Source organism: Sapajus apella, unplaced genomic scaffold, assembly GCF_009761245.1.
Source record: "Sapajus apella isolate SASKATOON/1434 unplaced genomic scaffold, GSC_monkey_1.0 scaffold56, whole genome shotgun sequence".
Lineage (NCBI taxonomy): Eukaryota > Metazoa > Chordata > Mammalia > Primates > Cebidae > Sapajus > Sapajus apella.
In genome coordinates this window covers 8374401-8387844 of record NW_022436996.1, presented here as the reverse complement: position 1 = coordinate 8387844, position 13444 = coordinate 8374401, and the positions used below count along the sequence as shown (strand labels likewise).

Below are 13444 nucleotides of genomic sequence, written 5' to 3'. Positions count from 1 at the left end.
TTGAGGTGGTATGCATGTGTCTGTGCGCACCCCCATCCCCTAGCTGTGTTCTTTTCCTTTCTATTTTGGTTCATCTTACCTAGAAAATGCTGCTAAAAATATGGGAAACATCCTCAGGCATATTATTGATTTTGCTTTTGAAACATGGTCTTCACCAAGTGTCCCCATTTCTCTTATCGTCTGCAGAGGAGGTGAACTCTGCGTGCCCTGGCAGATGACGGCAGGGGCTGGAGAGTGGAGGCACGGGTGGGGTGGTCATCAGTGCCTGGAGTGCTGGTCTTGATCCAGGGGAACTCAACATCTGTCCTGTGGACTCATTTCTTTGTCTTCCCAGCATTCCCTTCCTGTGGTCTCTATTTAAAAATACCAATTTTCTTGAGATGTGGAACTCCTCAAGTCCCACATCCAGCAGCGAGTGTCTCCAGGGGCAGTGAAGGGATGGGGTGGGGACTGGGGTAGGAGTGGCTTCCCCAGAGCCCATGGGCGAGCCCAGTGGGGCCTGCTGGGACAGACTGGTCCTCCGAGTGAGCTGTGAAAGCAGGCAGGCCTGGCCTCCGGGCCTGGTGTTGGGAGGAAGGGACTGATTTTACAGTGTAAGGGCTCACCGCTGGAATTCTTTAGTTCACAGGCTCCAGAAGGCACAGTGGGCACCTGCAGAGCTGCGGGGGGGACCCTCATGATAACAGGAGGCCTGAGTCTCCCAACGCCCTCCATCAGGGACAGTGCTGCCCCAACTGCCACATCCACTGTCTGCTGCAAGGATCCCTGCCCAGGCCTTGCGGAGAGAATCTCATTTCTCCACCTGGTAGCTACACAGAGGCCACAGAGAAAAAAGCCTATTTAATGTTCTTCTACCTGTTGTGACTTTTAAAATCACTTTTCCTCTCAGGCCCCCGTTTCTTTGTCTGTCAAATGTACGCCCTCAGGCACTTTCTCACTGGGGTCAGGTTTTGATTTCCTTGTTGTCACACCCTATTTATGTCTGAGGGTCTCAGTCCCAGAGTGGTGCAAGCTGGGCCACGATGCGTGTCCCCATCTGGGCTCCGCTACTTAGAGCTGTGGGTGTTGGAGGAAGCCACTCGTTTCCATTTTATTTTCCCACCTGTCAAACGGAATATTAATAATACCTGCACAAGCTAGACTGCACCTGGTTATTGCACGGTTCCCACGAGATCATACATGGAAAAGGGCTTTGTAAAAAGCAAAGTCATGTCCGAGTAGGGGGCATTATCATTAACTGGCAGCTGGAAGCTATAATTTGGCTCTGCCCTCTCATGCCAGCTGCTCCTCCAGACGTTAGAAGCTGCTCTTTTATGGGATACCTTATGTCTTGACTGTGGCCTCCGTTCTGAGGAGGTGGGATCAATCGGGGCCCGATGTCTTCTTCCTTTGCCTCTGGTCACTCGTGATATAACCCAGGCCACATAGTCAGGCGGACTCTGGGAAAACTGTTAGTGAGGGCAGCTCCCGGATTCGGCCCCTTTGACTGTTGCCTCCAGCCCTGAAACCCTCGCCCAGGGCCGCCCCGCCGCAGGCTCCTGCGCTCATCCCACGTCACCCAGGGAAAGGCCAGCGCCTCCATCCGACCTTCTTTCTGGTCGCTGTGGGCGGTTTGTGGGCCTGGCCTTGGGATTAGGGAAATAGGGATGGTGCTATAACGGCCGAATGTGGGCCTCGGGAAATCCTGAAACGGGAAATGTCTGGGTCGGCGGATCTAGGGGCTTGGGGAGGCCCGCCCGTGGGATATTCAGGACCCGGAACCAGCCCCCGCACAGTCGCCGCTCCGGCCTGGGCGGGCGCAGCGCTCGCAGCCCCTTTTTCCGCCAGCCGGGCTGCCGGCGAGTTAGACCTCCCAGCCTCACGGGGCTGCTGTGCGGCTGCGGCGACGCCGGCGACTGCGGCGCTGCGGCGGAGACGGAGGGCTGGGGAGGCGGCGCCATGTGAGTCCGCGCGGGGCCGCGCTGGGGCTGCGGCGGGAGGTTACCGTATTTACCGAGGCCGGAGGCGGACCCTCGGGGGCGGGTCACTGCGGGCGCGCTACCGTATTTGTCCGGAGCCGCGCAGGTCCTTTCCGGGAGTGCGAGCGCCACGACTTAATTACGTATTTATCCCGGATTGCTTGGTTCCGCGGGGGGCGCTGCGGCCGCGGGGGGTGGGCTGCATTCATTCCCTCTGGTAGCTGGGGCTTGCAGCCTGGCGGGGTGGGTTGCGGCAGCAGGGTGGAGGCCTACGTATTTTCGTGGGGGTGGGGTTGCGACGCAGAGTTTACCATATTTCTCTGGGGTTGCTGCGGCCGCCGAAGTTGGCAAGGTTGTGCGTAGGGTCGGGTGGGGTGAGGGTCAGCTCTTCCGAATAATGCAGCTATTTGATAAGAGCAACGTCGCGGGAGGCTTGCCGTCTTTATGGGGGCGGGGAGAAGGGGCGCGGGAGTCGCTGCGGGAGAGTTACCGTATTTGCATTGAGCAGCGCAGACCGTAGAGCAAAGAGCTGCCACCGGAGACCGGAGGAGCAGGGGCTCAGCTGGGCTGTGAGTGTGGCATGGGACGGAAGAACTTGGGGGAGAGACGAGGGGCCTCTCGGCGTACAGGCGTGGCCTCCGTCAGGGATATAGCAGGGGAGAGTGAGGAGGCTGCCCAGTGACAGGGCCAGGCTGAGATTGGCCAAGGGGACTTTGATGATCTGTCTTTGCAGATGTCAGTGCAGCTGCCTGTGGAAAGATTTGTGGGTGGGGTCTCTTGCAAGTAGGACTTGTCTCCTTCCGCAGGGTGTCAGTTCCACCCTGGCCTCGAGGGTAGGGAAGACAGAGGACGTGGCTCTGAGACCCCACTCTGCAGATAGGTTGACTGAGGCTAGAAGTGAAGAGAGGCCTTCTGGGAGGTCCAGTGGAACATCCAGCCGGCCTCCCTGATGGGGTTGGGGAGAATGGATGAAGCAGGCCTCAGGGCCCTGCAGGAGCCCAATTTTTCGGGGGGTCATGGGAGTGGTAGCAGTAGACTCCTGGCCCCCACAGGAAAAGTGGCCCTTTGGAATGCATGGCTCTGTGACCTGGGATGGTGGCAGTGGGGTGTGTGTGTGTGTGTGTGTGTGTGTATGTTTTGGGGAGTGTTTAGTTGTTGAGCAGCTAGTACATTGAAAAGAGCTTTCAACAGTGAGGGGGGAGACTTAAGGCCTAGTCCAGGCTCACCTTGCTCTGTGACCTTGGCAAGTATGTTGACCTCACTGAGCCTCAGTTTCCCCATCTTCAAGTGGGGCTCCATAACTCTGTTCTGCCCCTTTCTCGGGGCCTTTATGAGGACAATGGGAAACAATTTAAGAGGAATCTTAGGAGAACCAGCACGAAGTGAGCCGCGTTTGGGGGCTGGCTGGGCAGAGTGTGCTGCCCAGGCCTGGGCCTGGCTTTGCTGTGAGGATACCAGGAGGAATCACGCTGAGACCAGTCCCCCTGGGAGCTCACACCCTGGTTCAGTGACTTGGAAACCTTTTGAACACATGCCTCGTTTTGATAAACAAAGAGCTGCTGCCTCTAATGTTTAACTGAGGTCACTTTCAGGTTTACAGGGTTGTGTTTTTGTTTCTTGTTTGAAGCTTTGCAAAAATATCTTTAAATCACTGATAATCCCACCCTTCTCTCCAAGTTTGGGGTGCACCATCCTACCTCCCCCTGTCCTTGAGAATCTGGTTGAGGGAAAAGACATATTTAGATGAAGGTAACAAAATTCTAGGAGTCCCCGTATATTACGCATCGGCATCTATCCAGTGTCTTGTGTGGCTGGCATGGTGCTTGGTGCTGGGGTTAAAAGAAGGCAGCTCTGTCCTTAAGGTGCTGGGAGTTGGGGGACAAAGGTGACATGACTGACTCTCGTGCAGCGGGATGAGTGAGGGCCACAGGGTTGTGTCACATGGTGTAAGACTGGGGTGGAAGGGTTGGGGAAGGCTTCCAGGAGGAGGTGCCCTTGAGAAGGGCCTGGAAGGAGTATAGGCCGTGAGTAAAGGGCAGTGGAGGAAGAACACCGATTCCCAGCAGGGGAACTTGAGCTTGAACAAAACGGGGCAAAAGGTGAGGTTGTGGGAGGCGAGTGTCCCCCACCAGGCTGGGGGTTGGCTAACCCTCGGGTCCCTCAACCCCTCTCTCCGCTTCTGTCTCCCTAGGGACTGGTGATTGCAGCTGAAGTGCCCATGACTGAGCTGGCGTCCTCCGGGGGCGGGTCCCCTGCCGGGGACGGGGAGGAGGGTCTAGGGGACGAGCGAGGCCTGGTCATCCATCACCCGGCGGAGGAGCAGCCCTACAGCTGCCCGCTGTGCGGCCAGACCTTCTCGCAGCAACCCAGCCTAGTGCGGCACCAGAAGGCGCACGCCGGAGCGGGCCGCGCTGCCGCCTTCGTGTGCCCCGAGTGCGGGAAGGCCTTCAGCGTCAAGCACAACCTCGAGGTGCACCAGCGCACGCACACCGGAGAGAGGCCCTTCCCCTGCCCCGAGTGCGGCCGCTGCTTCAGCCTCAAGCAGAACCTGCTCACGCACCAGCGCATCCACAGCGGCGAGAAGCCGCACCAGTGCGCCCAGTGCGGCCGCTGCTTCCGTGAGCCGCGCTTCCTGCTCAACCACCAGCGCACCCACGCGCGCATGCCCGCGCCGCACCCACGCCGCCCCGGCGTCTTCGGGGAGCGGCGGCCCTACTTCTGCCCCCGCTGCGGCAAGAGCTTCGCGCGCGAGGGCTCGCTCAAGACCCACCAGCGCAGCCACGGCCACGGGCCGGAGGGCCAGACCGCCCACTTAGGCCGCGTGCTATGATGCGCCCAGGGCCTGCTGCCGACGGCTGCTTCCTGTCCTGCACCTGCCTCCCCGACCCCTGGAGATGGCCCTGGGCTGCAGCCCCCTCTCTGGATGGGATCCTGGCCGAGGGGCAGGGCTGGCTTGGGCTCTTGAAGGTGTGGGCCACCCCCGGGCTCCGGCCACCCCCTTGCGTTCCTCCCTTGGGACCCTCCAGCTGGCTGCACTCAGCTGCTTCGGGCTCCTGCCATGGTTCTCCTTCCCTGGCCCATCCGGCTTAGAGCAGGTGAGACCTGCGGGGCTGGCCAGAGTCCCTCTCAGGGCTGAGGGTGGTGCGGTGGGGTGGTGTTGATCCTTGAGGGCAGGTGGGGTTGTGGGGGTACCCGTCTATAGGTCTCACTGTAATGAGCTGCTTACCGGATCTTCATCCCCAGAATGTCAGAGTTGAAGGAGACTTGGAGAGGGCCACTTTCCACAATCCCCACGCCCAACCTCAGCCCCCAGGCCTCCTGGGTCCTGTACACACTCTCTGCTGTCCTGGAGTGTCATTTCACTTCATGTCTCAGTTTGCTCATCTGTAAGTGCGGATATAGATGAGGGGTGCCTCTTCGCTGGGATGTTAGGGTTGTAATTGCAGCTACTAGATGAGAGAGGATGAGGTCACTGTTACACAGAGCCTTAGTGGATTCTGCCACCCCATGTGCCACTGACTGCCCCACGCTGGGCTCTCCCAGAGACACAGATGAGGACCGCAGGCCGTGTCACCGGGTGCTCACCCTTGGTGTGTGATGTGGACGATAGTTGGGGCCAGCTTACAAAGCGCTCTGGGATGAGACCAAGGAGGGTGACTGGCTTCTCTGTGTCACCCAGGGGAGTTTGATGGCTTTGAACCAGGTCATGGGGACAAATAAAATTGTTCTGGGAAGAGCAATTGTGTAGAAGGGTGTTTTTTGCGGGGGGATCCTGATAGTTTGGTGACTGACTCCAGGTGTCCTAAGGGGAGGTTTGCCCTACAAAGACTTCATGGTCAGGGGGGCAAGAATACTGAGTTTTTTTTTTTTTTTTCTTTTTTGAGATGGAGTCTTGCTTTGTCGCCCAGGCTGGAGTGCAGTGGCACAATCTTGGCTCACTGCAACCTCCACCTCCTGGGTTCAAGCAATTCTCCTGCCTCAGCCTCCCGAGTAGCTGGGACTACAGGGGTGTGCCATCACTCCTGGCTAATTTTTGTATTTTTAGTAGAGACGGGGTTTCACCATATTGGCCAGGCTGGTGTCAAACTCCTAACCTCGTGATCCACCCACCTTGGCCTCCCAAAGTGCTGGGATTACAGGCATAAGCCACTGCACCTGGCTCGGGATACTGAGATTTTTTTTTTAGATGGGGTTTCGTTGTTGTTACCCAGGCTGGAGTGCAATGGCACGATCTTGGCTCACTGCAACCTCCGCCTCCTGAGTTCAAGCAATTCTCCTGCCTCAGCCTTCCAAGTAGCTGGGTCTACAGGCGTGCGCCACCACGCCTAGCTAATTTTTGTATTTTTAGTAGAGTCAGGGTTTCACCATGTTGACCAGGATGGTCTTGATCTCTTGACCTCGTGATCCACCCACCTTGGCCTCCCAAAGTGCTGGGATTAGGCATGAGCCACCGCGCCCGGCTGACACCGAGATTTTTAATGAGATGAGTGCTCTGATCTCAGACTTATGCTTTAGAAGGAGAACCAGAGGCATTGTGAGGGCAGACTGACGTGAGAAGAGCTAGAGCCTCGAGGTGCTTGGGTCATCTGAGCAAGAGAACATGAGGCCCCCAGCTAAGAGGCCTGGCCAAGGTCTGGCAGTGAGGAAGGGGGCGGCCAGGACTCTGCTCCAGGACCTCTGATTCCAAGCTGGTGCTCAGAGGCATGGGTCTCTTCAGCCTTTTGGCAGATAAGGAAGCAGGTTTGCCAAGCTTGCCTACACCACAGTCGGTACTCAGTGGTACAATGGGTGGAAGCCAGGGCTTTGTTTTGGATTCTGGATCCCAGGACCTTTTATTTCCACTGCTAAAACATGGGCAATGGAGCTGGGAGGATGTGGGGCCATGTGATAGGAGCTGGGGCAGGGGGTTCAGGGGTGATATGGGTGTTTGGAGGGGACATGGCATCCTTGGGAGTGGTTTGGGAGGAAGGGAGCTGGGGCTTTGGGGGACCTGCACTTCCAGAGCCTTCCCCATGTCCAGTCTGTACTGAGTGCTGGAGACTCGTCCCTCCCCACTGCTCTCCTGCCCGTCCTCAGTGCTGTGTGGCTGTGGCTCCTCAGAGGCTGTTTGTCCTCTGCCTACCACTTCCAGGTGCTGCAGACTAGCACTGATGGCAAAGATGAAGAAATTAAACAGGGGCTTGGGACACCTGGAGTCAGTCACCGAAATGCCCTGAACCCAAGGTGTCTCATCTGTAAATGGGATTAATAATCCTTGCAGTGCTTAGTAGCGGACAGAGAGTATTCATTCAAACCCTAGGACAGACTCAGGGTAGGCCAGCTGGTCACTCCCTCCTAGCCCCAGAGGGGTGGCTGGTCAGGGCCATGTGATGGCACCACACCTGATCCTGATGTCTTTGTTTCTGTGGACAGATGCAGAGTGGGAGGATCTTATGACCGATAGGTGCAGGGCCCATCTGGACATGGAGACCAGGAATGGGGTTCCACGGGGGCCTGGCTGGCACTGCACCCCGGCATGAGGACACAACCACTACGAAGACCTTCCTGGAGAGATGCGCTGTGGTGACCAGTGGAGGTGACTGGTTGGAGCCTGGAATTGGAGGCAGATCACAAGCTCTGGTGGACAAACTCCCCAGGCCTGGTGGGGGCCACAGCTGGGGCAGATCTCATCCTGGCTGCCTGGACACAGGCTACTCTCTGCCACTGGTGGTAGTTCGATGCCTGTGTGGAGAGCTGGCTTCTCTGCTCCTGCCTGGCCCACCACTTGGCTAGAGTTCAGAGACAGGAAGTGACTGGTCTAAGCTGACACAGCAAGTTCGTGGCAGACCTGGTTCTAGAGGCAAAACCTTCTGCCAGATGTAAATGAAACCTGCAGCTTCCTTTTTCTTTCTGAGCAGGGCTTCTTAGCACTCTGGGGACACGAAGCCCTTGGAAAATCTGATGAAGGTTTTGGACCTTTTCTAGGAAAACAGACAAGTCACGTAGACTCAAAAACCCTAAGCAATTTCAGGAGCCACTGGACTCCCTGAATGAAACCCACCCCTGGACTCCAGGCTAAGACCCTCAGCCCCCGGGGCTTCACCTGCTGCCTGTTCGTTACCTGTCACACATTGAGCCCTGAGTCAAGGCCACTGTACAGGTAGTGCCCCTCCCTCCCCTGGCCAAGCCTCCTTCCCTTGTTCAGGAATAAAGAATTCCAAGGAGGGGACCTTTTTAGTCAGTCCCTTCTCCTAGACCTAGCGAGCGATGCATTAGGTTTCTGGAACCTCATTTCCCTTCCATAGACGTTGGCATAGGTCCCCTCGGCTAGATTTTTTTCTCTGATTTTGTGTTTCTTGTTCTGCCTGACTAGTCACTGGCTTCCACAAAGGAGCCCTTTGCTCCTTGCTGGGCTCTGATTTCACTGTGTGGTCTCAGGGGAAGCTGGACTGCTGTGGACACCTGTGGGAGCTTGAGTTTGGTCTGAGTCTGTCCCAGGGAGAAAGAATCCTGCTTCCACCAACCAAGCCCAGTCAGCGGTGCCTCCCAACTAGCCAAGTGTTCAGCCCAGCGGGCTGGGGAGGAAGAGGATGAGGGCCTTGCTGCTGGTCGCTGTAGCTCTGGGCAGGGTGAGAGGTCAGTGGAGGAGCTTTCTGTGTGTTCTCTGAGTGTGCAGCAGTGCAGTTGAAGGGAGCAGGGCCCAGGCTGGGAGCAGGGCAAGGACTCCTCCCATCTTCACACCTGAACCAGTCAGCCTGGAATCCACGGTTCTTTTTTTTTTTTTTTTTGAGATGGAGTTATGCTCTTGTTGCCCAGGCTGGAGTGCAATGGCGCGATCTCAGCTCACCACAACCTCTGCCTCCTGGGGAACCCACAAGCTCTCACCTGCTTCCCCAAAAAAGGCGAAACTGACCAGGGCTGGGGTGGGTTTGGGTCAGGGTGGTTGGAGGGCAGCCTGTGGATTCCTGCCCTGGAGTCTTGCTGTCTTCGATGCACTTTGGGTCATATGTTCTTACCTCCTACTGCATGCCTCGCCCTGGGATAGTGCAAGGCTTAGGGGGCATCCGAAGAGGAGAAGGTACTCCCAGCCCCAGCAGCTTCCACTCTGGTTCTGATCCTTGGCCAACCTAGAGGAAACCTCCACACACCCCTTCTCTGCTAATGGTGCAGTTTGTGTCCCCCTCTGCCCGTCACTGTGCTGCGCTCGTTCCTGCCTCTGTGCCTTCCCTATATTGCTCTGACATGGCCCCTTTCCCCTCCTCTACTCCGCTAAGCCCTTCTGATCCACAGGGCCTGGCTTCCCCAAACCACCCAGCCCACATTCCTCCTTCCCTGTGGAATAGGTCCTATGTGAGCTCCCACCCCCAACTGTGTGTTGCGCCACTGGACGCTCCAGTCTCTGTGTGTGTCTTGAGTCCCCAACGAGACAGTGAGCTCCCTGAGGGCAAGGGACTGTCATTTCCTCTTGAGCCCTATCAAAGCCTAGCACATGGCTGGGCTCCTAAGTCTCAGGAAACACTTGTCAGCTGACTAGTGCCTCAAGCACTGGAGCTCGTGGGGTGGACAGTAATGGGCAGTGCGTGTGGTGAGGGGCTGTGTGAGCTCACTCAAGGGTGCCTTTCACTGGGCTGTGGGCTGGCTCCCCTGAGTCAAAAGTGGATGTCGGAGGCCTCAAGCTCTTACCTCCTTGGGGCGGTGGGAGCAGCAGGGACCCCCTGGTCTGCAGGACTGCACGGAAGTGGTTGTCCAGACTGGATGTTTCTACAGGTTGTTGACACCTGCGGGAGCTGACCGAGTTGAATAAATGTTCCCGACATCAGCTGGTGTAAGGAGTGGTCATTTGGGGCTTAGTGGGGAGCAGGGTGGTCGCCTCTATTTCTGCCTCCATCATCTCTTGAAGAATTATGCTTCAAGGTTACCTGGTGGCCAAAGAGCACAGAAGACATACATCAAAGACACAGTGATGAGCTAATGTTGACTTCCGGTCCCTGCAGTGACTGCTCTTTGCATCTGACTAACAGATATCGAGGCTGCAGTCCCTGTTGCCTGCCCAGCCCATGGTGCGGCCAGACTTGCCGAGAAGCTTTGAGAGGGTTCCCACAGCGCCCGAGCAGTGGGCCACTAAGAGTGCTGGAGTCAGAAACCGGACCCCCATGATGGTCCATCTCCAATGGGAGGTCTCGGCCAGGCACACGCCTCTCCTGAGGTTAGTCGCCCTCCCTGCTCCTCTTCCTCATGGCGTCATGTGAAGCGAACAAGTAGGTGTGTAAAGGATGCAGGTGCACAGCGCGGCGCAGAGGCTCCCCTTCCTGTCTCCCCTCAGCGAGACCTGACTGCACATTGCCTTTCACAGAGCACTCTGGACACCTGGCCCTCTGTCCTGCCCGCCACCACGTGGCTGTGAGACCCGGGTAAGGCACATCCTTCCTGTCTGTGGGAGGCCTGGCTGCAGCGCGGTGGGCTCGCCTCAGCACCGCGACCCTGTGCTGCGCCGCCTGACTCAGGCTGCTTCCATGGCCTCTGTCAGCCAGGAGGGTCCTGCATGTAAGGAGCTCAGGGACTGCGCCTTTGAAACATGGCTCCATCGGGGGTGGGCGATGCTGGGAGCAAGTCAGGCTCTGTGTTCAACTCAGATTTCAAAAAAGGAAAAGATGAGCTCGTGTAAATGAAAAGTGCAGTGACCTGACGGTCACACAGACCCGGCCAGGCTCTGGCTCATAGGGCAGGAAGAAGCCGGCAGCTCAGCCCTCTGCCTGGCAGCATGCGGTCCTTTCTTTTATGGATCTGAGACAGTGGAGGGTCCTATTCTTGTGGCCCTGAATCAGGTCAATGCCTGTTACTAGACTCATCTCAGCGGCCGGGGAGTGCAGGGTTCTGAAAGGCCTGGTCACACGCACACCCAGGGCCAAGGGGCTAAGCTGCGCCTGGAATCCACGTGTTGAGAGCGGAAAGGTTTTGTTCAGTAGAGGGAACCAGAGACAGGAAGACAGGTGGACGGACTCCAGGCAGAAGCCCCACACGCTTGCTATGGGGACCGGTGGAGGTAGTGCAGGGTGGCATTGGGCAGGGGGGGCCAGTAGCGTTGGTGTCCCCTGGGAGTTATATTAACGCACAATTGCAATTCCCACCCCAGACTCCATTCAGAAACTGCAGGAGCTCGAGATCCTAGGCAGTCTGCATCTGCTGTCAGACCTGGTCGCTTTGCCATTGCTCTCCAAGGAGGGCCTTTGACTCAGACATTCCATGGAGTCCTCCATTGCAGGGAGGACAATGAGGGGGGTTTCCTCTTAGGCAAGCTCGTGGGGTATAGAAACAAGAGGCTGCTGCCTTCCCCGGGGCCCAGATACCAGCCACTGCCACCCCTACCCTCCAGGACTGGCACACATAACAGTGGGGCCCATTCTGACCCGGCCTGCCCAGCCTGGCTGTATAGGAATTTCCTGGAGTACAGAGTGCAGGAGGGCAACACCAAGGGAAGGGCCAGCCCTGGGCACAGAAGCAGGCAGCTTGCCCAGCGTGGCTCCTCCACTCACTGTCTGGGTACCCTCCTCTGGTTCCTGTCTCCACCCTCCTTAAGACTTCCTTAACCTTTTTTGTTTTTGAGATGGAGTCTTACTCTGTCAGCCAGCCTGGAGTGCAGTGGTGCTATCTCGGCTCACTGCAACCTCTGCCTCCTGAGTGATTCTCCTACCTCAGTCTCCTGAGTAGCTGGGATTACACGTGCACGCCACCATATTTGGCTAATTTTTGTATTTTTGGTAGAGACGGAGTTTCGCCATGTTGGCCAGGCTGGTCTTGAACTCCTGACTTCAGGTGGTCCACTCACCTCAGCCTCTCAAGGTGGTGGGATTACAGGCGTGAGCCACCTCACCCAGCCCTCCTTAATGTCTGAGCCACACCTTCCCATCATGCCCACAGTGGAGACACCTGCTGCAATGCTGTCAGTGCCCCAGCCCATCCACTTTCCAGCTGTCCTGAGTGTGGGCTGCTGATGGCCCACAGCTGCCTAGCCTGGGGGTTGTCCCCTGGCAAATGACTGCCCATGCAAGGGGATCAGACTGAAGTTGCTCTCCTGGGGGGACATCACTGGCTTCTTTCTCTGCCCCGTGCTGCTTCTGGTCACTCTCCCTCTCTAGAGCCATTCCCTGACAATTCTCACCCTCCCTGCCTGAACAAGAATCCTTGTCTCAGGCTCTGCTTCTAGGATTCCCACCCTAAGGCAAGGTATTTGAAGAACAGAAGCTGAAAGCATCTTGGACACAGTAGATTGTGGTCTGTCCCTTTCTTTGTGACACTGTGTGACACTGGTTACCTGTGGGCCTTCAGTGAGCTGCTAATGAACGAATGGACTGCAGGTGACCATTTCCTTGGTGAGAGGCCAGGCCAGAGGACTTAAGTGCTGGTGGCCTTCGCCAACTGCTCTGAAGCCCCTCTCCACTGGAAACAAGGGCCAAGGGTCGAATTCACAGGTCAAGGGTTGGGTTTGGTCTGACCATGTGTCTTTGGCCAAGGTCTTTACCATCTCGAGGTTCAGTTTCTGATACATGAAATGAATGGGGTAGACTGGCTGACCGACCTCAGATTCTTCTCAGCTACTTCCTTGACTGCTTGTGTGGGCCTCTTTTGGGTGGTGACCCCCAGCTCGGCTGAGTGACCAGGCCTCACGGAGCAGGCCGGACAGGCGCCCTGGGTTGCTGCTCCTGCTCCTCTGGGCTCAACACCATTCTTGTGACTCAGGCTTTGCTCCGTGCTGGGGACCACCGTCTCTGTCTGTAGCAGATGCTTGCTGAACTGAAACTGGATTCTTTTTTTCTTTTTTTTTCTTAGAGGAAAAATTAAAAAAAGAAAGAAAAAGAATAAAAAAAAAAAAGAAAAAGAATGAAGGAAAGGAAGAAAGAGGAAGAGGAAGAGGGAGAGAGAACAGGGGTGTTGCTTTATTGCCCGGGCTAGAATGCAGTCTAAAACTGGGTATGCCTGTAATTGTGTTTAATAATAGAGACATAAAAAAAAAAAAAAAAAGAGGGAAGAAAATAATTAACAAGCAGCCAACCAATAGTTCATTTAAACCTGTAAATATGTGTGATGTAGTAGTGATAAGAGTGTATATTTTGTGTATTTAAAGTGGAGAGTTCTATGAATGTTAATTAAGTCTACTTGTTCCGGATCTGAGTTCAAGTCCTGAATATCGATGTTAACTTTCTGTCTCATTGATCTGTCTAATATTGATGTTGAAGTCTCCCACTATTATTGTGTGGGAGTCCAAGTCTCTTTTAAGTCTTATGTATCTGGGTATTTCTGTATTGGGTGCGTATATGTTTAGGATCTTTAGCTCTTCTTGTTGCATTGATCCTTTTATCTTTATGTAATATCCTTCTTTGCTTCTTTTGATCTTTGTTGCTTTGAAATCTATTTTATCAGCAAAAATTGCAACTCCTGCTTTCTATTTATTTATTTTAGCTCTCCATTTGGTTGGTAAATTTTTCTCCATCCCTTTGTTTTGAGTCTTT

At 55.7% G+C, this 13444-nt stretch overlaps 1 protein-coding gene across 5 annotated transcripts; it reads left to right on the top strand.

Moving 5' to 3' along the window:
- Nucleotides 1-708: 708 nt before the first annotated feature.
- Nucleotides 709-9756, top strand: LOC116527875 (zinc finger and SCAN domain-containing protein 2-like). 5 transcript variants are annotated; one of them, XM_032245070.1, is made up of 3 exons: nucleotides 709-1940; nucleotides 4150-5053; nucleotides 7371-9756. In XM_032245070.1, the coding sequence occupies exon 2, from the start codon at nucleotides 4177-4179 to the stop codon at nucleotides 4786-4788; it is 612 nt and encodes a 203-aa protein (XP_032100961.1). In that variant the 5' UTR covers nucleotides 709-1940; nucleotides 4150-4176; the 3' UTR covers nucleotides 4789-5053; nucleotides 7371-9756. The 5 variants fall into 5 exon arrangements, with proteins under 5 accessions (XP_032100961.1, XP_032100960.1, XP_032100957.1 ...); XM_032245069.1 differs by lacking the exon at nucleotides 709-1940 and adding an exon at nucleotides 1947-2064; XM_032245066.1 differs by lacking the exon at nucleotides 709-1940 and adding an exon at nucleotides 1947-2101.
- The last annotated feature ends 3688 nt before the right edge of the window (nucleotides 9757-13444 follow it).